This window comes from Anopheles stephensi, chromosome X (genome assembly GCF_013141755.1).
Source record: "Anopheles stephensi strain Indian chromosome X, UCI_ANSTEP_V1.0, whole genome shotgun sequence".
Lineage (NCBI taxonomy): Eukaryota > Metazoa > Arthropoda > Insecta > Diptera > Culicidae > Anopheles > Anopheles stephensi.
In genome coordinates, this window is record NC_050201.1 from 3233658 (window position 1) to 3259675 (window position 26018).

The 26018-nt window shown below is 47.3% G+C and overlaps 1 protein-coding gene across 8 annotated transcripts in view; it reads left to right on the forward strand.

The window, feature by feature from the left end:
- LOC118504268 overlaps positions 1 to 26018 on the forward strand; it is a 110251-nt gene that overhangs the window by 39581 nt on the left and 44652 nt on the right. The window contains exons 1-2 of one of the 8 annotated variants that reach the window (XM_036038545.1): positions 19694 to 19875; positions 22500 to 22700. The exons of 4 other annotated variants lie outside the window; for them this stretch is intronic. In XM_036038545.1, coding sequence (XP_035894438.1) covers positions 19860 to 19875; positions 22500 to 22700 — 217 coding nt within the window. In that variant the 5' untranslated portion in view covers positions 19694 to 19859. Of the gene's footprint in view, positions 1 to 19693; positions 19876 to 19913; positions 20108 to 22499; positions 22701 to 26018 lie in introns of those variants that run through there. 3 more of the 8 variants (XM_036038554.1, XM_036038561.1, XM_036038572.1) reach the window with 3 other exon arrangements.

Sequence of the window (26018 nt, forward strand, 5' to 3'; positions counted from 1 at the left end):
CGCGTGGCTTCGCCCTCTCGATCCCAATCTGATGGTGGTGTGTACAAATTACATAAATTATGCATGTAAGCTTACGACAAGTTGCATGATAAACGTCATGCACTGCAACGAATGCATTGGTTGAGGGAGAGAGGGAGAGAGAGAGAGAGAGAGAGAGAGACAGGTTTTTGGAAAGTTACCGGGGTGTGTGCTGGACGATGTATTTTATTGCACTCTTTATGGTTATTATTTTTTACGATTTAAGCGACAGATTGGCAAAACGAAACCCAGCACCGTCGTAAAGTGGGATGAAACGAAACGAGCTCGCAACGGCACTATTATGAATGATAATAAAGTGTGTCTGTGAGTGTGATTCAGTGGGAAGAAAAGGCAAAAAAAAATCTCACCACCCCACATACACACACGCGTGCTCAGGACACGATCAAACAAGTGAAAGGGGTGCAACAACAGCAACAGCAAAAAATCAGTCGCAACCCAGTTCAGCGTAATAATTGGAAAACGGGTGAAAATAAAATTATCTACCTCAAATCCACCATCGTGGCAGGGGATAGAGGGATGGGGAGGACGGGGAAGGGAGGAGGGAGAGTGAAAGGAATCAAATCGGATGCGACAAAATAAATAAAATGAAGATAGATTTTGCAAAAACCCCTAGTGCAGGCATGTCAAACGCATGGCCCGCGGGTTCTTGTGTCCTGATCGTGGCCTAAAAGACATATTGGATTGGTCGATCTCACTCTACTGAACTTTTTCTAATGGGATTATGCTTAAACCCAGGATCCATCAGTCAGAAACTGCTGATGTTCTGAAGGCCAACATAGCACAAGCCAACAACAACGAGGTTCAGTCCGTCTTATACCCCCAGAGTCCAGGATAGTTTGAGAGCTCAAACGCTCGCCACCAAGAATATTCTAGATGCCTTTTATCTGTCTCTTGCATCCATTTATTCATTTTTTTGATGAAGAAGAACGCCCAACTGAAGCTATTCCTATATTTCCATACGGCTCACGAAAAGAAATGAGTTTGACATTCCTGCCCCGATGTGTGACACTTTTTCTATCCAAATATCTACTGCACACCGTCATGCATGTGTTACGCGGTGTGCCTACCTTTCGGGCGGAGCAGAGCAGAAACGAACACACCGCGGGTGTAGAGGTTCTGTTTGCGTTCGGTGGAACGTTTGCCCACGTTGCTTTTGGCATCGGTTTTGTAGCTTGTTATTACTGGACGGCCAGCGTTCTGTTTGTTGTTTTACTTTCAGAATTTAATATTTTCATTTATATTTTATGCGCACGTACTCGCCATAGTTGTGGCCAAACGTACCAGCTTAACGGTGAGCTCTGGAGGAACAGAAGATATGGGGCATGCCTGGCAAACATAGCACAAGGTACCTTGGTGGTAATACTGCTCATTGCTACTGGGCTGGGTGCAGTTTTTTTCGCAGCGTGTGTGTGTGTGTGCTGTTTTGTGCCGATGCAAATCTAGTTGGCAAGGATTGAAAAATGCACCTTACCGTGCTGGTCTAGTATGTGTGTCCACAGAAATTCGATTTGTGCCTGCGAGTTATTCATAGGAATTCTTTTGTTGTGGTGCAATCCAGCCGAATCCTGCCGTACAGCGTTAAGGGAGGTCAGCGTTTTTCTGATCCCTAGCATTATTTAAAACAAACCAATACCCCAACGTTGTGCCGTGTAGTGTGGTCAGGGTTGACGTTTGCCTTAAATTATTATTTAATATTGACCTCGTATTTTGACTTGCCCTTCGAATTTCTGGGAACATGCAAAAATTCGCTAGAATCAATTATTTACACAGAAGACCAACGATTCATGAAAGTACACATTCTGTCCTCCTAGCCAAGAATCTGAGAAATCTTGGAGAAGACCTACACTCTTACCAATTCTTTATTAAAATTAAAGCTGACTGTGACAGCATAGTCCTGGCTAAATACAAAACGTCTCAACGAGCTCATTTGGAATCACGGCCAAGCTTCCCAGGTTTACAAGAATGACAGCTAACCTACGTCACTTGTCAGGTGAATCCATCTTCCCTCTCAGGGTCCAGGAGTCAACGTCAGGAAATAGGTTAGCCTGTGTTCTCTTCAACTCCTGGCGCTAGTGAGGGATATTGTCGAGACTTGAAGAAGTAGTGAGATATCTCCTGCGTTGCCATCTACTATAATTGAATCCAGAGTCCTGACATACTCAAATTATATAGGCTCTCCTAAGTAAAAGAAGCTTATCAAAGGCATTATCTTTGCGTTAGAGATCAGATTGACGCTGTGATGATGTACCGATAGGTGATCGCGTCCAATACTGATACTCAAGCGCGTGATATCTCAGAAAGGCCAAAATATTGGATTGGAGGTCATTCAACTTCATGAGGAAATTTCTGTCAGTAACATGTGATGTAGAGTACTACGGCTCAGAGATATAGACTGATATTTTGAAGGTCCTTATGAGAGACTGATCCTCCAGCGAGAGATATCTCAGGAAAAGGCCAAGATATTGGATTGCTAGACGCCGAGCGGTTTCGAGGCTTTCCGCAGTAAACCAATACCGCGAAATGAGCAAAGCATATTACTGTGATGACCCACGTGACCCGGATGTCTCTACCGCTTCCGCTTCTCACATCGTCACGCTCCATCGCTCCATGCTCGTCCCACCGGATGAGCAAACGAAACAAATTGCTGTAAATAATACTTTTACGATCATTTCCATTCTCCGGCGACGCACCCATCGTAACCCTGCCACTAACCTGATCAATCCCGAACAGAAGGCAGCCCGGGTGTGGGAAAGCATTATTTGTTTGCAAAATATACAATCCTAACCTATAAAAACCGCACCCGAGCAATTGATCGTAAAGTCGCCACCCGGCAAGTCTATACGGTCGTGGCACCATCACCCTCTGCTGCGCCACACATCGCATGTATGCAATATTTTTGTGTCGTTTATTTTTATGCGCCTTCCGCACAGCTACCGTTCGCTGTGCAGCATCCATCCGGGCCGTTCTAAATCGTCCCGAAAAACCAGTGCTAAACGGCGTCAATTTGAAGGCACAACACCGCGCACGCGAACCACTTTGCACCGCCATTTTAATGAGTTTGTTTACAGACTTTGACTAATAATGTGTGTATGACAGCGAGTGTGTGTGCGCGGGTTTTTACCGCCTTTACCGGCTATGAATGTGTTAGCATATAATAAGATGCTGCACCCTCGCCACTCCCAACAGTTGGTTCTCCCACTGGGACCCTCCCGCGGATGTTCCGATGCTCCGTCAAACGCTCCTAACTCAGCCGCTTTTACCCATTTCGCAGCATTGGAGCGGAATTTATGGGGGCGCACTTTGACGGCGATTGTACAGCTGCGGGCTGCGGGCTTTTGTGCAACTTCCCCGGTACGTAAAGACGACACGGTTTCTTCTGGTAGGGGGCCTTGAGACCTTTTTTTTTCTTTTAAATTACTGTTGTTTGTGTGTCGTTTCGAATGCGTAATGAATTTCGCCCAAAAATTGTCGAACGTCAGTAAAATCTCCTTTTTCCTGATCGTTCCCTGTCAAGCCAACCCAAACGACCCGGGGACGGTGAGGATGGTAAGAGCGATGTGTTTGTTGTTGCCGAAATGGGAAGGAGTTTTACTTTCCTCATTTTTTTTGTCCCCCAGTTTTCGGAAATTCCCTTATCTTTTACTGGCACAATTTATCGCCATCTTACGTATCATATCGCCGATTGGGTAATGGAGGTGGGAAAGGGACACACACATACAGAGAGCGAGAGCGAAAACGCACACTCGGCAGAAGCATCCATTCCTGGAAGTGGTTTGATAGCTTTGAAAAATGTTTTCATACCTTTCAGGCGCCAAACTCGCGTAGGAAACCCCCACCACGCGGAGCAGACGCAATGCGAAGAAGTAATAATCTAATCGCACTTTAGATTCTCCTCACCGAAACCCTACCCCTACCCCGTTCGCCATGCCCACCCAACAAAAACGATTATTCCCAAACGATCCCAGGGATCAAAAGGCGGCACCATATTCATTGCCGTCTCTCATCGAGTTGCACACTCAAAACTTTGCCCCTTTTTTAGTCTCCACTCTCCCTCTTACCCTTCCCCCAACCGTCCCACCACAAACCCCCCCCCCCCCCCCCCCCGTCCATTCCCCTTAGACTCCGGACAAGTTTTATTTGAAATCTGTCTCCGTCCGGCAGCGTCAGATGACTGACGAAAATTGCTCGCGCTTTGCTGACAGTAAAATTCATCCTCATCCTCATCCGGTTTTGCTTTTCCAACTTTTCCTACGCGAAGAGGAAGACAAACACACAAACATACACACACACAAAGCGAGGAAAACAGCCGCCCGAAAAGAAGTCAGCGCCGAGATTCATGTCAGGACCACCATCACCATTTCGTGAATGAGGGGGGCGAGAATTTTGATTGTTCTATGATAATACGGCAACAGAGGCAAACAGCGAGAGGGCACGCGCGCACAAACAGTTGAAAACTCGTCTAAGCGCCCACAATCACGGTGGGCCGCCGTCGGAAAAGTTCGCTCACGAACAGCCCGAATGCTTACCGGGAAAAAACACTGGGCAAAGTTGCCGGTGCGGGCCCAATGGAACGGAATGTGTCGGGATGAGCCGGAGTTTTTATCGTTTGAAGAAATCCCGCTAACGAGAATCATTACTGCCTGCCCGCGTGATCCTGCGTGATCGTCCTCGTGGTGTCGTGAGGATGCAACTCACAGGCACTATCTCCATATCACCAAGGTTCCGCCGAGGACACAATATTCGTTCGAACCTCACACGGTTCAATGGTTGGGCGTTGTCGTTTGGGTTAGTTTTCCCCCATTTTTTTGCGAAGGAAAACATGTACTTTCCCGATGCAAAACAACGTCAAGATGCAACGAAGCACACAACAATCCGAACAATAGTAGCTGGGATGTTTATTTCGAGTTAGTATATTGCAAATTCCTCTCACTTTTGGCGGTCGCTACGTCTCCCTGCGCTAAATCAGGTTAGCCCGAAAGTTTCGCACCGTAAAACGTTCAAATTGCGCCTGTTCAGTATGCAAAATGCGTATTTAAAGAAAAAACACAAAAAAATTGCATACCTTTAGGCGCGCTAGGAGGGTGAATTCGTTAGAAAAACAATTTTTAAAAACATGTACAAATAAACGACACCACATTATCGATGCACCTAATGCTCCGGCGGGTCCGGGAATCATCAGATTCTCGTAATAGACCAAACCGATTTTCGTGCGAAGTTTTCGCCCAAAGCTGTAGACAGACAGTTGCATAGCAACCAGGCGCCATGGGCGAGGATACAGCGAGGGCGGAAAATTAATTGCGATTTACTAGCGTGATGCATCGGGGATTCTGGGACATCCCCGGATAGCTCGGGACACAGTTACAGCGTCGTACGATGCTCGGAATCCGTCGCTACAAAACGTTTGTCTCTCGGGCGGTCCGAAAAATCGGTCCGAAGAAGCAACACATATACGTGCCCTTTGCTTTGTTGCTGTTGCCTCAAACGACGCGAACCCAAAGACGACAAAGTTCGATCGGACCACCAGACCAGATCTGTCGTTTGTCAGCATTAGACGGTTGATGTTGATGGGAGACATCTCTCGGGAGGCGTGCTGGCTGGCGGGCAAGAAGCAAACAAAAAAACCGGATCCGGACGTGGGAGTTCGGTGCTAAGGAAAGCAAAAGAAAAAAGACGCCTCGGATTTATGGCAAATTCTGTTCCTGTAGTCTTGGGCGGATCGCAGTCTCGCATCGTCGTACAACCAGCCACTAAAGCGTTGCGAGGCATCAGCAGCGAGAAACTGGAGCGTAACTTCACCTCACCCAAGGCGCACACGGCGTGAACCGTCTGAAGAAAGTTCTCACACCTATCCCGAATGCTGGCACTCGGTGAGCATTCCGTTTTAAATTACAAATGGAACGTAAAACGCTTATTCGGAATGCAAATGAACAACAATGGTACAACCGTTCGGTGGCTCGGTGGTCGGAGGACTGCCGACTGCTGAGGACGGGTCGGGCGGTGAAGTCATCTTCGCGTACTTCGCACGCTTCGCAACAAAACCGAACGATCGAATCGTTTGCATTTTACCGGGCGGACATCGTCTCGGTGTGCGATCCGCTCACAGCCGAGTCAGCGTCCCGGATCGGTTTTCATCTTTCGGGACTGCTTTCGAACTGTAACAGATTACCATACACAAGTGCGGCTCGGGGTTTGGCGAAAGAAGAGCAAAGGCAAACGAGAAAAAAAAGGTACGAAACCAGGTGCAAATGGCTGGAAGAACTGCATAAACTGCATGCAAATCATCACTTTACATCAACGCGCGCCACGCGAGGTTTCGTTTTACCGCCCGCCGAAGAAACAAGACGCTCTCGTCGTTTGGCAAGACCTCGCTCAGGGTTTTGCTTGTGACACCCGATTTAACATATTTGATCGTCGAGCGTCTGGCGTGGTGCTGCGGGGAAATTGATGCAATATGAGAGACGATTTAGCTAACATCAGCAGCAGCAGCAGCAGTGTGCAAATATAGACTCCCGATGTCTGGATGTCAGCTAGTCGGGCTGCCATTCAGCCAGAACTCTAGACACAATCGAAAACAGAACGTTAGCTTGCTAGTTTTGCAGTTTCACAGTAATGCTTACTTTACTGCGACCATCTGAAGGGGAGTTGGGATGTCTGTGTGAAAGGATATTGTTTTTTGGGCAAATTCTACCTGAGCAGATTCTAGAATAGGATTACAACTGCAAGCAAAAAACAAGGCGAGAGAAACAACACTTTTAGTAGAATATCATCACACACAGAGGTTGAGGATTTCCACCATAATGATTCCGCTTTTCCGGATGTCCTTTTTTATTACAGGCCGCAGTTTTTTTCCCCCATACGCAGCTTTTGCCGTAAGAAAATTTGTTCAAGACGACACTCCGGTGCCATTGACAGGGTGAAACGGTAGAGAAAATTTATATTTCTTCCCCGCTCCCGTTCCACACCATCTCCCTGGACCCCTCTCTCCACTGCCCTCCACCTCTTTCGTCTTCATCTCCTTGTCTCGGTTAGAGTCCACACACATGCTGCTGCCGCCACCGCAACACACTGTTTGCGCCTGCGACGTATGCAATCGGACTGACATCGGAGCCAACCTTACCAAGGCGAGGCGAATTGCTGTTTCGAGAGGGGTGGGGGGTGGGGGAATGCGTTACGTGGCCCACGTACGTTCTGCTGGCCGTGCTACAGCGCAACCGGGAGGCCGTTGCCACAATCCACGCTACATTAAACATTCAATTGAGTGAGAAATGGAAAGAAATGTTACCCAATCTTACCAATCCGCCAACGCGGTGTGTATGCTTGCTTGCCTGTGTGCGAGTATATGTGTGTATACCTTCACATTCAAAGAACACCGAGGAAGAAGAACAGGAGCGCCGTCATACAAATAAAAAACAAACCACCCCGTCCACCTGGGAAGGCTGTTGAAATTTAATATGAAAAATCTAAAGGGCCATCATTGCCGATGGGATTGATGCGGGAAACTCCAAAACAAAGCCCAACGACCAGAGCTGGGAAAGCGAGAACGAAAAGCGCATTGGCTCTTTCGAAAGCAAAAAATGGAAAGAAGGTTTCCCTATCGCTTTACAGGGTGTTCGAAAAGTTCGGATACCCTTAAACAATTTAGTCAAACATATTTAAACATGAAGCATTCTTTTCTAAGACATCTTTGATTGAAGAACTGTCCATCAAAGTGGACCTCCCAGACATCTGATAGCGTTCTAGAGATTTTGATACTACATAGTTGGAAACTCGGTCCCCACTATGGGGGAATGGTCCTGATGAGGACTTAATACTCAGCCCTATCGCGTAAAAACCCTTGCAGCTTTAGTCTCGTCTACCGGATACCCCTCCAAATATTTAAATCCTTTGCGATATATAAGCTGGGAGCACCCTCACCTTACTGCATTATGAAGAGCTTAAGATCTTTCTCAGAAGAATCGTCCAAGATCTGGGAGCATGAGCTTCTCAAGTAAGCCTCACTTTATATACACTCTGTTGGTCCAGCATGTACAACTAGACATCCAGGGAATGAAGATCGCGAAAGCTGGGAGGTCCCAAAGTCTTATCAAGACAATTAGATATTCACTGCCATGTTGGAAGACGTAATGATCCTCCCTGTTGAGTTCCTGAAGTGCCAAGACCTTCAAGGACCAAAAGAACCTCAGGGAGTTCATACTCATGATACGTAAAAATAAAACCTTCCAATATCTGGATACTGTCATTCAAACCTGAGGGGACGCGCTGGAGCTAAATTAACTGTGGAGATATTAATCTTGGACGGAAGAATTCTAGTCATCGCCAATGTCCTTTGACTGTTGTCAAAGAAAAAGACAAGTCAAGCTTCTTCCTGGTTGTAGTCTACGTTACCTTGTGAACTTCAATATCTCGAGACCTTCGCCATGATAGGCCCACGAATTCCAGTAGTCCTCCATTTCTTCGGGTTCATTTTTCGAGGAATCCACTATGTTTTCAGCTTGATAGCTGCTGTTGTCCTCGTCAAATACGGAGCCAGTCTTCTGGTTTGGATGATACTCTGTAACTTCTGGAAGATGTCACCAGATAACTCATCTCTCCTTCATCATGCGACGTAACCTAACAGTATTCGACCGCGTTGAATCTAACTGAACACCCTGTATATTGCTTCCATTTTATTTAACATCTCCAACAAAAAAGAACCAGGAAAGCCTTCGCCCCATCTAGCCAGTGCCCTCATTCGTGTTGTAAAACGAAAGGGGGCGAGCGTTTTATTTTTTCCTTTACAGCTTTGGGAAATACCGAAGGACCCATAACCGGGGAACGGCACACATGTTGCCTGCAGATTCTAGCTGCTGGCACATTCACGGGTGCCTTATAGGTTGTTGAATAACGCAGTTTTAGAGCGTGTGCCGAGCAGAGATGCAAAGCTGCTGAACCGAACCGGCAATGCAATCACGGTAGGCTCGTGGTCTGTTCGTTTTTTTTTTTCTTCTCTTGCAGATAAAGGTGTTTCGGTTGGTAAACTGTCCCGCCGAAGCTTTAAAGCGTTTCAGGCGGGGCGAGATCAAAGTGCCAAGAGGTGAAAGTGTTTTCCAGCGAAATTTGTAAACATTTTCCGGCAAAACAAAAACAAACACAAGATTGGCGGCAAGAACGGCGGTTCGGTTTAATTAGCACCGAGTGTGCTGCACGCAAAATCTGTTGCAGATAATGAGCTTATTTAAGCGGGCGGCGTAGTGCGTCCCCGATGTTGATTAAGTGACAGGTTTAATGCAGGGCGGTTGTTGGGGGAGGGGGGGGGGGATGGAAGGGGTGGTTGCGGTGTTGACAGATAGATAAAAACGCGCTCGCAGCATCATCATCACCATCACCGTCAGCATTATCGGTCCGCAGGCAGTAGCGAGGCTTATCGGTTAATACACCGACTTTGGCACAATTGGATCAAACGAGCCCGAGAGTGTTTGGTGGACCACCGAGACACCAAAGAAGGCGACCATCCTTTTACGAGGAATCGGACCCGCCCAGGATGGGAGAAAACTTCCGATCTAATCATGGTAATTGACAGTGATTAGCTTTTAATTTGTGTATCGATTGAATCGCTCCGCCCCGGTGAACTAGTGGGCTGACAGGGGATGCAGCCGGCATGGAGGAGAAGGGGGTGGGGGACAGGTTAGGTTTCCTCCCTAATTGAGGGTTGGATAACTTGGAAGCGCCGGCACCGGTCAAGATGTTTGAAGTTCCCTCGCAACTTATCTCATTAAGTTCTCTTGAAGCCACTCGCTCAACTTCGTTCGATACGATGGTTTAAAGGTCAATTGCGTAACACCGACAAATGGTATTGCACGGTAAGTTTTGTGGCCCAGTTTAAGGTAATGGGCGGACCGCGCTTTTACTGACACGCTAGACAGCTTCCGTCGCACACTGAGCGGAGCGAAAGCACTGCGGTTGTTAACGATTTATCGTTACTCGAAACGTTCATCTAAAAAGTGTTTCGTATCCGGGTCTTTAAAAAAGGTCGGGTAGAGCTTGTTTTTTGGTGGGCGAAATTGAAGATTTATTGTGGAACCTTGGTCATGTACGCCTTCTCCAACATTTTTGACAATGTCCAGATTACATGGCGAAAGAAGTCTAGCTCTTGGAGGAAGAAGTCTTCGTAGTTCGAGAGATGCACTGTTCAGTCACAGTGAGTTGTTCCAACAATCGCAAGAGATGTACTCAGGAACTCAGAAGATGTAATGTCTGGGCAGCAGCTCATAATACACAATATCCAGTTGATCCCACCAAGACATACAACATAATCTTCGAACCTAGAATTTTTCAGCTGAGCTATGGATGATGAGGCATTGCCGGTTTAAGCCGTTGGAACATTTCTTCATAGCTTGAGTAGACTCTAGTAGCTCATAGTAGACAACATCCAGCTGATCCCACCAACATACACTACATGTTCTTCGCACCAAGAATCATTCGACTAGGCTATGGATGATGAGGCATTCAGTGTTGAAGAAAAGGCGTTCAAATGTCTCTTGCCTTCAGCTCGTATAGATGCCAACTTCCCATCTTCCAGACCACGTCTATTGCTTTTAAGCGTCAGCTTTCAAACCGCAAGCTCAGTTACTCCAAGTGTCCAAGAGTTCGCTGGTTCGATTTGAGTTTGTAATGGATCTTGTTCAAACATTTCCACTCCAATTGCCCTCAGACTTTAATGTTTAATGCTCCGGAACGTCCTTCTTCTTCTTCTTCTTCTTCTTCTTTTTCTTCTTCCTTGACACCACAGCTTCGAGAGGTCTTGACCGAGAGGTTGTATGTGCCCCGTCGTCTAAAAACATCGTACCACACGTCCGTTCCTCCAGAGCATGGATACAACAAACTTCAACCTTAAATTTTGATGGCTTTCAGCTGTCAAAACAGAACTCCAGAGAAAAGCGCGTTATTTGAACAGTAAATTAAATTCTGTGGCTCCATCTGATATCAACATCGCCCAAAAGTTGTTTATCCTCGTGATATTGTACTCTCACATCAACATTGGGAGAAAACACCGGAGCTTTAACAACTCCTAATCCTACACACTTATCGCATTAATCTGCATCACCGAAAAACAAAAATCTCCACCATCTAAATTGAACCGTTTAATGAATAACGAGTGCGAAAGAATGTCCCCCCGAAAGGTAGGCCAGCCGCCATACACACAGACAAAAGCGCGTGAGCTGTCAGTGTCAGTCGCGCCGTAATGTGTAGTCGCTAATTTCCACAGGTCCGTTACGATGACATAAAAGTATCAACTTTGGGGTGAGGGAGATAGGGAGGAAACCCCTAGAGAGAGAGAGAGAGAGAGAGAGAAAGAGAGAGAGAGAGAGAGAGGGAAAGAAAAAAACGAATAAGTTGAATCCATTCTCATTCTCGAAACTGACACTCACGTGGCGAGTTGGAATGTTTTCCCTCGAATGTGTATGTGCCTGTCGCTCTCTTATGATCCATCCACTGTTTTTACGCCAACTTTGGTTGGGCAGCTTAAGGGTTGCAACTTTTTCGCCTCCCCTTTCCACTATCATTCTCTCTCTCTCCCTTAGAACTAGTTTTTCTTGCAGACGTTGTACAAAAAGTAGTCAAAATTTGTGAAGAACCGAAAATTTGCCTGCCTGTTCTCGTTCGTTCACAGACGCAGGGCTTTTATTTGTGTCCATTTTTCTAGTCCTCGCCCTCTTCATTCCTCCCTCTCTTCTTCTTCCCCCCCTCGTTTAAACCAGTGGCGAAAGTTGATTCAATTGGCCACAACTTTTGGGGTTGTTTTTCTATTCTCTATCTCCCTGATTGCATTGGTTTATTCCAGATCTTCCCTCTACCGTTTGGTTTGATTGCTGTATCTGTTGATTTCCTTCGCTCTGTGTGTGTGTGTGTTTCTTTTCTATTTCTTAATGCCATTCTTTCAAACTCACGCTCGCTATCTCTCTCTCTCTCTCTCCTGTCTATACTTTTTTGTGGTTTCTTCGTTGATCTAGCCGAATGCGCCGACATCTTTGCCGACAAATTGTTGAAGTTGTAGGAAAAAGTTTTTCCTCAACTGTCAGCCCACTTTCCTCACCGGCTTGACCTCCCGCAGTTTTTATCCCCCCCTGTCAAACCTCCGGAATGGGAATCGGGAATAGGAGAAGAATATATATGTATGGAGCAGTGAGCAAATCTACCTAAACAAACACGACATCCCCGTCGTGTCTTCTTCCTGTGTCTGTGTGTGCTGACGGGCAACATTCGGGTACAAATGTTGGAAAATAAAAGCCACCCCAAAATCTCGCTTCCCACCCTCCCACTCATACTTCCTTGAGGAAAAGAAGAACACACACACACAGAGGAGGGAAGAAAAAATGCCCCGAAGTCGCCCAAATAAATTGGCGAACAATCAAATGCTCTAGGCTCTAGGGCTGTGAGCGTGTGTGCGTGTGTGGGACACGGGATGGAGCTGAAACGAAACTTGACAAATAGCACACCAACGCAACAAAAACTGGAGGGGCCAAAAAACACAACGTAAGACGAGACTGGAGCGCATCACCCAACCGGCGACTCGGCGGTCCTTGTCAGCCGTCACCGTCTACAGTAGTGATGGGTTTTGTTGGAATGCACCCACAGTTCCACTCCGGATCCGGCAGGTTTGACTCCGGTTTCGATACCGAAGAAATCGTCTGTTCCATTCAGAACCATTCGGAATCGTCCGGACTGTCGGAATCGTTATCAAAATTAACAACCCATAGAAACTCTAAAAATCGTTGGGCCAATCATCAAAAGATTCCGTTTCTACGATTCCCACCGTTCTAGGCGGTTCCGACGAGTTCGACAGTTAAATCGATTCCGATGGTTCCAGACATTACAGTACGATCCCAGACGGATCCGGACGATTCCGGCGATTCCGATGATTCCGACAGTACCAGACAGTTCCGGGCGGTTCGTTTGCTCCTACCTGCTGTAACCGGTATAAGTTTTTTTTATTCGCCCAAAACCAGTTCCGCTTTTGTGTCAATTATGACCATCTCTAGTCTACAGGAGATGCAAAGACGTACAAATGTACCTATCAAAAACTCCGATCGTTAATAATAAAGCGACGAAGAAGTTTTGCACCCAAAACGCGTGGCATCCTTTGCGTGGGTGAAGCAGGATGAATGGGTGAGAAAATCGCTCCCAACCAATGCCACGGTCCGTAGGTAGCAAAGGGCTCAAGCTAAAGTGTTCCTGAGGCGTAGGTAGCAAACCTCAGCTCCGACGCTACTTCGTCACCGGTTTTTTTTTCCGGACCGATTCAAGCTGATGGCAGGCGGCCATCGGTTATGTAATTTTACGCGTGCGTGCACGTGCGAATGTTTCGTGTCCTAACCGTTGCACGGCAAAGATAAATATTCTACACAACAGAACCACCAACAGCAAATGGCGCTGAGCTTCCTGCGCTTATCAATGGCGGCAGCACCACGTGTTCTTGGACCCGGATGGACCTGGGCGAGGAAGCTGTTGCTTTTGTAGCCCGTGGGCACACGGATGCGCCACCACCGTGTTAGCTTTGACGTTTCGCGTTAGGGTGCAGAGCGAGCGTGTTGGTGTGTTTGACAAACAAAAAAATAGAAAAGCTCGTGATGATGATGATGATGCATCACATATCAAGTAATGTTGGGTTTGTCATTTAATTCCTACATTTTTGTTTTTCTTGTTACCTGACAACTTTTTTAAGGCAAACAATTCGGAAGCTTGCTAAGTCCCCTGAAAGGTATACATTACGGATAGCACTCTCTTCTCTGTTGTTTTTACGCCTGAAAGTATACTATGCTGTTACATTATGATACTTTTTAATATTTATCTTTCAATTTTAACACAAACATAGCTTTTTTATACTGAAAAATGAGAATTCTATAATATGTTCCGCTTAACAGCCAGTACAGCAACTTGCTCATACACCCAAACGTAACGCGTGTGTCCTCAGTTCTGTTACGTACGCTGTTTTGCCTTCTCCAAACGTACCCGAGGGTGGCATTGAGAGGAACGAATTTATGTTTTCACTAGCTTATTCCGCCACCCGGTGGAAATCCTTACAAATTTTTGCCTCCTCATCTCGTTTACAGTGTTTGATTTGAGTTCATTTTTATTCCAACATCCAGATTTTGGCCTCGAGCGTGCGACAGGCGAACAGTGAGCCCGGTGCGGGACAAACGATAGAAATCTCATCCCCAAAACAAAAAAGCGTTGAAGTTTGTTTGAGGCATTTTCTAGTGCGAACTGACAGGACGAGATGCGGACCTTGAGGATCTCCGGATGCGGCAGATTAACATTCAGGAGTATCGCAAACAGCGACACGACGTTACGACGTACAAGGAACAAAACTCCCACCATCACGGGACCGCCGCAAGGCAAGAGTCTCAGAACTCGCCCAACCAATCGTCCAGCTCAGCATCATTGGGACAATTTCGTAACGACCGAAATCTTAATAGATCCAGGGCCAGGATTTGCGGCAGCAGCGATGGTGAATGGGACCGCCAGCGACACCTTCGCCCGATTGTCCACTGATGGTGGTATAATTGTGGGTTGGGGCATGCAAGAACAAATTACATTTTGATGAAGGTGAGCTCGTAGAATCTGGCAGGCACGTCGGCGAGGAGTACACTTCCAGGGAGCAGCGAATCTACGCCTGCTCTGATGATAGCTTTCGGATGACCTTTATGGTTATGCTCATGAAGTGCTCGTTTTTGGGAAGCATCCACAATTTGGTCGATCGGGGTTAGGTTTCGGTTCCGGTGTTTTCCGCCAGTTTTCCGACTCAACCATGGTGATGTTGCCGTTCCGCGTTGGCGTCGATTATCATTATCCATCATCGTCGTCGTAATCGTTCCCGCTTTTAAAGCGGTGAATAGAAGGCCACGCGCTTTCTAGCCGGAGGACGTGGCGGCCTCAGAGGAAGCGCAACAGTAACGCCGAAGGCTTTATGTCTGCACAAGCCTACGGGAAGCACTTTTAAATGGGTGATGTTTATATTTGTCGCAGGGGAAAAAATAAGGAATTGAGTACAAGGCAGCATTATTCTTCCCACACCTAGCCACGTGCCGAAGGTGAGCATGACTTCAAAAACAAAACCAGGCTGCTCCTACTTTCCGGTACTTTTTGGGAAAGGTGCTTTGATTTCCCCAATTTTCGGTCAACTTTTCCATTTTCCCTGCCTTCTTTTTTTGAACGTTTTGGACGGAGAAAACAAACCTTCCAACCAGATGATCCCAGCTCGTGATGGGATGAAGAATGGAAAGAGTAAAACCTCCCGGATGATAATTACCATAATCACTTACACACAAACACAACAAAGCACACTCGTGTTGTGCCAATGCACGAGCGCGTAGCGAAACAATGTGATTTCGCGTTAGGAAAGTTGTCCGCTGTCGGGAGCAAAGTTGGGCGCGTTGATGGGTAAGCTGACGGAATAAAAATTCGTCTCTGTTTTTTCCTCCTAAGCTGTGCTAAATTTATTTCGTCCTTTTTGCCGCCATTTTCAGTTTCAGAATTGCTCAACCATTGTTAAGTTGAAACTCGGCACCCAGGCTGACATAGCTATCCAGGATGTCTGTCGAGTATTCTGTGTTTTTAAAACTCAACTCAACCATAATAACTCATTTGCCAGAGCTAAATTGAGCTAGCACGAACACTTTCTTCCGCTCCGGTAGTGTCTTGCGAGATAATATAAAAATAACAGCTACCCTTTTGGTAGGTATATGCTTCCAACCTTTCCGGTGAAAGTTCATCACAGGTGGTGAACAAAAATTAGACTTTGTGAGCAGGTCTTGCCGGGTTGCGTGACGATATGATAGACGAGTCTTCTCCAAGGTTTTTTTTTTGTTTTCCAAATATGAGTTGTAACCAGCATTCCGAGGTACTGTTGAGCTGCTTTTACAGGATGCTCACAGTGAGGACGCACCTGCACAACTCTAGGCTTGGAACAGTTAAGCCTTTAGTTGTGTAAATTCGGTATCAACTTTGTGTGCCGGTGTATATGTGTGTGTGTGAGTATTTTCCGAGAGCTTAGAATTAGACGCCCAATACCGTTCCCTCCGCTTGGTTGGTTTACTTAGCTCAACCTCGGTCCAGTACTCCCGGAACCGAGAACCGGCATCACCTGCCAGAAACTTTGCCTACCACCCGCTCCAAAGCCACAACCAGTGTGTGTGTGTGTGTGTGTGCGGGGAGTTGGAAAAGTTTGGAAAAATGCTTCCACACTTCTACCTCAAGTGGGGTCGGTGTGAAGCAATACCCAGCTGACAGCCATGGCCCCGTACCTAACTATCGGAACCGTCATCTCGTCCAGAGTCCATGCAAGACTTCGCCCAAGAGAGCGTTACCTTGCTAGCCGGCTTGTTTGTGCTCACGTCCGAAGAGCTCACAGTTCCGCCTCATGGGTACTTCATCTCGCACGGTTGATATCGTTATCGCATTAACAGCTGTATCAGAGGAGGCAGGACGAAGGTGCCAATGGGTTTTAATTAACATCGGTGTTTGCGAAGCAGTACCTGACGTGTCTAGGCAACAAAAAACCTCAAACGGTAACTCACTCCGCCCGCACTAGTGTGGGTAACGCAAGCTGAAATTTGATCTCAAATAAACTTACTCGGTCTCGGCGGAGTACCGGGAACTGGGGATAGTGTTTGTGAGGGTGCTCTAGTCTTTTTTTCATTTTGGATTGTCCCTCAACATACTATCCCAAGGCACACCAAAAAAACCTAGAATCCCTTAACTGTGGTTTTGACGTCTCACTTGTGTGAGCTAAATTGTTGGAAACTACAAAATAATTAGCTACCTAAGCCTGTGCCTGCCACCTTATCTCACACTGAACTGGATCCAGGTTATCTCCGCTAGTTCACCTGGATCCTTCAGCTTCACCAAGAAAAAAGAAGCCCCCCCGTCCAGTCCAGCTAATGTTGGAGCCTACCAGCAAGAGCTGCTAGACTTTTGCATACAAAACCACCGGCGTACGGCAAGATAGTCAGTAAGTCACGTTTGAATGAGTAAAACGACCGCAATCTAAGGTGAGCACGGTGCACGCTCGGTAGCGAACAGCGACACGCCATTTTTGGGCGGTGGTTTAGGGAGGAACAAAAAAAAAACTTTCAGCTCTATTTCCTGCCCACCTTTTGTTGCGGAAGAACGCAAAACTAGCAGCAGCAGTTCGGCATCGGTTCGGTTGCATTGAGAGCCAGCCAGCCAAGTCCTTCAATTTGGACTATTCTTGGGGGGAAAAAAAAGCTGAGGAATCTTTATCCGGAGCGCTAGTGCTCGCTGGTCCTGGGTCCACGGCACAGACAGCCCGAGACTTCGAAGTTCAGCTTCAGCGCTATGGAGCATTTTGAGCAGTAAGAATAGAATAGCGCACGCAACAACAAAATCTGAGAAACTAACTTATTTCTTGAATGTCGGCCACAACTTCGGGACACACAAACTTTTTGGTCCACAGTTTCCGGCCGTCGCCATGTGTCCGGTTTGCTTCCCCAAGCACGAAAACAACTTCCAGCGCCGTCTATCACAATCACGGGCCCTCTATCACAATCACGGAACCGAAAGGCAGACGAGATTGTTGCGATGAGGTCTTTAGGACCCAGCGTACTGAGCTCCCCAGAACTAGTCCCCTTCTCGGGCCGGATTGATGAAGATCCGTTTGTTTCACTCCACACACACACACACACACATGTGTGTGTATAGATTGTTTCTCATACACAAGCTGAGCAGAGCCTTTGCTCTAGAAGGAAAAAAATTGATAATAATAGAGTCTCGTGTAGTAGTGAACAACAGAAACAAAAACAACTACAGCACCAAAACAATAACGCCGCATCTCATGAACCAAGTGAGCACACACACACACACTAGTGAGCAAACCGCAAAACCAGGCAATGAAATGAAGTTTGCCGTGTCAAGTATTTGAAACATTTGCCTGCCGCAGCCCACACAACCAGTGACCGGACACAGGGCTGTGACATAAGATAGCGTCGGGTGTATCCGGTCAGTTGCCGGGCCGGGAAAACTTTGTTCCTTTGTGTGTCTGTATGTGTGTTGTGTGTGAGTGTGTCGGGGATAACTAGCCGTCTGGTGGTTCTCTGTCTCGGTTGATCGTCGTAGTAGTAAGGTACCGTACCGGAAAGTTTGCTAATACCATGTCGGAGAACTAACGCTCCGGACAACACAATGCCCCGTCGCTGGTCCCGATACGTGACGGAAAATTTAATCGACAAAATGAAGGGTTTTTTTTTTTGTTTGGTGTTGGGTGATGCTGCTGCCAGCAACGATACAGGGAAGAGATACCTCACTATCCGCCCGTGAGTTGAAAGTTTGACCCCCCCAATCTGGACGAGTTGTGGGACGACTATTGGTGCTTTGATTGAAGTTGCCCAGTGAGCTGATAACGGAGTTGTAATGGATCATCGTTTCTTGACGTTCTGATGTCATGTAGTTGATGATCTTACTCACTCCAGCGCAGACAGCTATAAGATTTTAAAGGTATGCGAAGGTGATTTGCTTCGAGACTTTTAGACAGGAAGTTCTACAAGACTTTGAATGTTAAAGCTGAAGGAATCTCTTGTTTGGAGGAACATGGATTCCTCAATGGACAAGAGTTCGGAGACGAAGATCACACGGGGACACAAAAAAGAATCCTGCTTGGTGATGCTCTCGGACAACGATACAGTCAAGTAGGAAGTTGTTTCTCACTTCGGACGAATTCTGGGCGACTGTTGGAGCTTTGATTGAAGTTGCTCAGTGAACTGATAACTTCATTGTAATGGATTATCTTAACGACTTGAAGTCCTCTAGTGCTCATGATCTGATCCGCACCCATATCAAGAAAGACCTATAAAGTTTTAAAGGCATTGTGTACTCCGCGACTTTTGTGCAAGAAACACTTTTTCAGACTTTGAACGTCAGAGAGCTAAGCTGTCAGAATATCTCAGATTCTTCAAAGGACAACTAGGACATACTCGCAATGCTTCGGAGACGGAGATCACATGAGCAACCACTCTTCAAATCTCTTAGGATCAAAAGGAGTTCTGCCTTTGCCCAATAAATCAACCGCGCTTGCAATTAAAGTTCATCCACAACTTCATTTCTCACGCCCACCCACCTTAAAAAACAAACACCAACTCCCCACGCGCGCGTGCATTACGCAACTAATTAAAATCGAAACGGGCAAAACGGAACCGACCGACCAAGCAAAGAAAGGGTTGCCGTGTATGGACGCCCCAAAGCAAAAGCTGCTTCCCACCAGCAAACGGGAGTTGTTGTTGGTGCGGAACGGGAACTTCGTCAAATCGTTCAAGAGCAATGTTGCGGGTTTTCGCTTCCTCTTGCTACGCTTTTTTTTTTATTTGGTGGTGCTGCACTTGCACTTTAATCGATGCAGCATTCTTCCCCCAGCTCATGTTGGTGTATGCAACACGCTCTCTCTCTCTCTCTCTCTTACGACCCGTTTCGCTTTCTCACTAGGTTGTAACTGTTATTTCGCTTCGCTTCGCGGCCTGCCTTGCTGAAGAAGCGCATTCGGAAGCGCAGCGACCGTGATGCAACCGGCATCGGACGTTTTTTTTCATGGTTCCGCGCGTGCGCCTCGGGCCTGGTTGCTTTGCCTAAGCCAACCTGCGCGGTAGTGCGCGAGCGGGAAACCCGCTGCAGTCAGTACGCTTCCCGGCGCAGTGCCGAACGGTTTGTTCGCGGGTGTTGCTCACCGTCAAACGTCAGCCCAACGCACGCACGTGCGCGCTCGGGTCGAATTCTTGTTTTCGCGAGGTTGCGCGTGTATTAGTGTTGCTCGTCGCGGTGCCAACTTTCCAGTTATGCTGCCGGTTCTAGGTAAAGGCCATTCGCCGACGGTGCCTCAAGTCTGGGGGACGGGCGCGAGCAGAAGGTTTTTCTCTTATCCACGTTCTTTCGCGATGATTCGCGAAGCGGAATAGAGCCGGGATGAACGCGAGGGGTATTTCTCGTGGTGACAACTCCGTATGTGTGTGTGTCTGTGTGTGTTGTTGTCGGTTTTTTGTCGAGGCCACGGTGAGATGTTGAAGAGCTGGTATGTGGCGTGGTGGTGAGTTTGCGTCAGTGAATTTTCTTTGAATTTTGTCATCACGCCGTGATAAAGGCGGGCGCAAGAGCGCTTGCGTGCGTGTGCGTCAGACAAATATGCGAGCACTTGCGCCACATGGGCGATAGGGATGTCGCTCTACCCAAGCCTGGCTTCGAGTGGACTCATGCAAACGTTCGAGTGTCATCAAGAGAGATCTCACAGCGATTGCATACCTTCGGGAGTTATCAACCCCTCACACTCACTCCTCCCCAAGTCCAGCAATGGTGAAGAAGCGATATTCAAAATTAGCTTCAAAAACAACAAGTTCGAGTGCTAAAGCCATTACACACATTTCGAGAGCTCTTTCTGTGAGAGCAAGTGAGAGAGAGAGAGTCCAAGTCACAAACCGGTATCTGAATGCATATCTTGTACTCCACAGCGTGGACGCTAACTACACGACCAATTCGCTCAACCTTTTTTTTGCTTTTCCTGTCATCATGTCAACTGGCTCGTTAGACTAAACACACAAGTCCCACGGACCTGTGTCGGTTGAATGGGTTGAAAACAACATTTTGAAGTTCAAAACGATCGTGTCGCCCCATCCGAACGCCTCCACCAGGGCTTTTTGTGTTTTTTTTGTACTGATTGCGTACGACTTTTCCAAATCGATCTATTTATGGGGTTCGATTTTGAGTGGTTAGAACGGGGCAACAAGAGCGTACGCCAGTTTTGGAAAGTGAGGTTAGAAGAGAGGATGTCTAAGAGCACGCACCAGACGAAGGACGCTTAGGTCGTAACGAATTTTCCATTTTCACAGATACAGGTTTTTCCCTCTCTCTCTCTCTATCTCTCGCTCGCTCGTGTGCATACAGCTTACGAAACCAGACTTCGATTTCCACTCGATGGTGAGCTGGTCCCCTTTTCGGGCCGGGAGTTGTGCATCGGAGTTTCGTGGCCGTGGTGGGTTTTTGTGGTCGGGAAAGCTGGGAATTTAGGTCAGCGATGTTGTCGTTTGTTCATGCTTCCGCAGCAACATGACGCCCGCTGTTGCACGATCAGCGATTTGTCTCCCGGCTCTTGCATAAGCTGCCAGGCGGAAATGTGAGCCGTTTCCGCGCGTTCAATTCGTTGTGTTCCGTGGAAGTAATGGGCTGGTACAGTGAGGCCATTTTTTCGAGGGTTTCGGATACACCTTGTCTGGACTCTGGAGGTCATGCAATGGCATCAGGAACTCTTGTACCGGAGCATGGGTTCTTCCAAACCATCGTCAAAAAAAACGTATTGGGAAGAGTTCCTTCTAAAAACCTAGCTCTGGTGGATGTCAGCACCAAGTACCACCAAGTACGCTGTATGCCCTTTTCTCCTTAACAAAGTGTCCTATTTTTGTACACCTCACTGTCGGTTGTCAACCAGCAGAAAAAGAATGCCCCCTCCCGGAACCAGCAAGTACCAAACACGGCAGCAATTTATCGTCCTTAAACTTCACCGGCTGACAGGATGTTCTCCGCCCGCCAAATGTACATCCAGCCGACATGCGTTCGTTAAATGTTTGCCACATCCCACCCGGCCGGCCCCATATACCTGCGCACCTCAACACCGGTGACAGTGGGGAGAAGATTTAATGAGACGCCTCCATTTTTTGACAACGTAATGACTTTCGTGGAATCTCACTCTTCCGAGGACGGGCACAACAAAACGATTACCGAGCAAGAAAGATGGCGCTGATAGGAGAAAGAGGAAGAAGAAAAAAACACACTGCCTGTTTTCGAATCAATTAGTGTAAAGTCAAGTCTGTCGAGCGTGAACTTAGGTCTTAATTTATAGCGCGCACTGTCAACACCCGGACAATCCTCGGAGCGCCGGGCCGGGTAATTGAGGATCGTTTGAAGGACAGTTTAAATATGGCGCCCACGCCCTTTGCGGATATTACAATTTCAACACAATCTGCATAAAACGGTTTGCGTGGTGACTTCACACCTTTTAATATCTCTGTATCTCACCGTAAGGCCCACCATCAGCTATCGATCTTATCACCATCGGCGCAGGTAGTTGTTATCGGGTGTATGTTGAGTTTTTGATTCGCTGTTCCAGGAACGCCCCGACCTGAGGTCGTTCGGGTGTGCTGAATTCGATTACCGCCAACCGGTGCCGCGCTGTCTCATCCATCAAGATAACGCACCGAAAGGTGTAGTTAAGCTTCGGTTCGCCAAAAAAAGCTAACATACATTCTCCAATTCCCCACAATGACAACAAAAAGAAAAAAACACACAGTTTACCTTCTCGAGGTGAATCGGATCGGAAACGAACTTGCGTGCACTCGAAGTTGAAGTATAACGTCGCGCGGGTCGGGGCTGGGCGTTTGTCGAGTGTGACAGTGACTGCAGTAAGATGTAGCTCGTATCGTTCCTCCTAGCAACGGGTGCACGGTCGGTTGAATCCGGCAATAATTTAAAAACTCGTGTGCATCTACTCCGGGTTTTTGTTTTTGTTAGTTCCGAAAATCAAAGCCAGAACTGCAATCAACGGCGCTCGATTACGAGTGCAGGTCCGATGCTGCACGGCGAAGGCGTCATCATCAACCTGTTTCATCGGAAAAGCCATTCGCCAATCATGGGTAAATAAATGCTTGGGTTGGGTAAGAGGGTAGCTTTGTACGGGATGGAAAATGCCATGGTACAGCACACACACACGGTGGGGCGTTCGAATGTTTCGGAGTTGTCATTTTCCAATAGTTTTCCGCTCGATAGCAATAAATTACAAACGCTTCACAACCCCGGTATTGGATCGTCGATAGATGAAACGCAACAGGAGGAAGAGAGCGGAGAGAGAGAGTGAGAGGGGGGTAAAACAGGGACGCAAACACATATTTGAATGATTTATGCCAACCGTTTGAAGAACCCGTTGAATAGTGTGCCAATTTCGCACGCTCGAAAGGACATAATATTTTATACCTACCCCTTCTTATAATTAATATCTTTAAATTATTTTTAACCTAAGTTATATAAGTAAAAGCCAACTTTTAGATACACCAAACACGATAATAATCGCTAAACCACAGCTTTCCGTAATGGGAAAAGACCTCTAGACGAGCTTACCTTCGGAGATTTGATCCCACGACCTACACGTTGAAAAGGCAGTACCATACACTCGTGGCCAAAATCGCTCACACTATGAGCCACACGCAACAGACCACAAAAAGCAACAACACCACCGCATCAAGCAACATTTAAATCACTTTTTGTCACATTTTTAGATTTATTGGTATGAATTTCAATTTTAATACCAAATCCACTGCACTGTTCATCGTATGAGCCTGGAAAGCGATACACGAAACAAAGTCACAATGCGTGCAATGCATTTTGAATTCAATCGTACCGGTTGATTGAATTCATCGTTCCTCGTCCCCGGGGTTTGAATCGTTTGCCTGCAGGAAAAACTGCCCGTCCGTCCCATCTGCCCTGTGGTCAGTAAAAGGATGTGGCTTCCTGCCGGCAGGAAAATTCATCAACAGCATCATTACCGTCTGCCATGCATGCATTGTGGAGGTTTTTTGGACCATTTGTCTGGATGGGAGGGACAGCACACACACACACAATATGTGGGGAGGCTTTCCAGCGTTGGTCGACTGCTCTAATCAACAGCCCTTTAACAGTTGGACCACAGAGCCGTTGCCGGCTGGTGGTGCTCGAGGCACGCATATTGATAACCCTCCAACAAAAGCTGCTGGTGCTGGATGGGAAATGGACACAACTACCACACACACGTGCCACGTGGTTCCGTACCACATTTGTGCAATTCTTGAGCCTCTCGCAAGCTGGATGCAGCACGTTTCAAGGTTCAACCCGTCCAGCCCCAGTTCTTATCATGGAGTCTTGGGGTTTTACATTTCACTTGTGTGTCTCTCTGTGTGCGGTTGGCTTCACTCAATTAAGAAACCGGGCAACACCGGGATCTCGTACTGTCACCGGAGTCCACGAAACAGCCGTAATGATCCAGACAATGTTGTCTGTTGGTCCGAAATAAGTTTTCAATCAATGCCGGTTACTCCGCTCACACACACAAAGAAGGCGATCAGCCATGTAGCTGCAGTCAAACGAACCACATAAAGGAATATCCAAGATGTGAGATTTCAGAGTGAAAAAAACCTCCCCCGATGCAACCAATATGCAAGCCAATGTCAAGTTCGTCTCTTTGTTCCATAGCTCATTCGATTACGATTTTGTCAAGACTTGTCGCCTCACCGCACACGCCTAGCCTTATTGGGGAGGGGGGGCCGATATAGCCGCTCCGGGTGTTTAGAATTTCAAATGAGCACCGTAAACCGTAGGCAAAACCCTCCGAGAGCTCAGATGGTGGCTGCGCCGATCGATCTATTTTATCGCAACGTTCGAGAAGTGATTGAACGCTCGCTATGTACGAGGACGGGTACGTGAGCAGCACGGCGGACGGTTTTGTTGCGGTGTGGTTGCGGTGTGGTTTGCTTGTAACCCACACCGAAAAACGCTTTCGACGATGATGTACAATGTTGATGCTCGATTTCGTGAAAGCGTGGCAAAGTGCACACAAGACGCTCGCTACCTGTCAGATTGAGGTCGGTGTGATCTAGATCAACGTCGTGCACGAGGTTAGCGCAGGGCTAACTATTTTCGAACAAATCTATCATGAGCCGGCGGTTGCATGTGGCAACCGTTTGCTATGACACGACGAACTTCAAAGTTCTCCCATCGTGTAGCTTAGAATCCAGCTGGTGTGAACCTTTTTTTCTGTTTTGCGGGATATTCGAAATATTATCCTAACCTCGTTTTTTTTCCACGCCAATCCCAGACAGACGGTGGAGCAACAATAATTAAAAACAAAACCTTCCCGTCTGCAATGATGGATGTGATTGCTAAACAACACGTGGCGGTGTCTCGCCGAGCGTTTGCTTTTCCGGCGAGGAAAAGCAGAAAGACAATATTATTTTCTCACCATCAAGGGTGGAACTTGACTTGGGCGAACGTCGACTTTGAAAGTAGGAAGACAGCACCTCAAACAAACCGAATGCTTCATCAGCTCGATTTGGTTAAACGATTTACTAAACAGCGAGGCAAGCCTGCATGTTACAAAACTACACACGCTACAAGACGACCGAGTGAATCTCTAATGGTTGCGCTTCAATGCACTTACAGAGCTCCTGGAGATGCCCCCAGACATTGGTGGGAAATTCCAACCGAGTACAACCATAGAGGAAGTTGTCAGTTTTACGGGAACAGGAAGTAACAGTATAGGTAGCGCTTACAGGGCATATCGGTTTGTTCGTGTGCCGAAAACGGGGAAAAGATGTGGCGCCCACGCGAACCGGAACCGTAAGCTCGGCTGCTCATGAGTCGTAGTCGTGGTTATTAATTTAATCGATTAACGCTACACGTGTTGGTGTGTTGGTGTGGGGACTCCTTTCCCACCTGCGTACCGATAGCCTGAGGAGGTGAAGTTTTCGGGTGTGATCATCATCATGCTCATTACTTAGGTAACACTCCAATCACATCCTCAATGCGAAGTGTGCGCGTGTATGTGTGTGGCTGGTGGGAGTCACGCTATCTGCTTTTGGGCGGACCGACCCGTCGACATACGGTCTGGTGGATTATGGCGTGGGAAAGCCCATAAGCGTGCGCCGGTCGACTGGACACGGCGGTCCCCATGGATAGGGAGTTTGCTGAGTGAAAAATCACGTGCCAAAGAGGTATCACGAGCCGAGCGCTGCTGAAAGCTATACTTAGCTCGGCTGCGGTGATGTGCGTTGGGTGCGTTCGGAAGTTAGGTTCACATTTCCTGGATCGCAATTCTTGATGGATAGCAACTAGATCCGGATGAATCCTCATGGACAATTCAAAACAACTTCTCTTCCAATTTTAGACTACACCTGGGGAATTCTTTATCTTCATGGCCATGGATG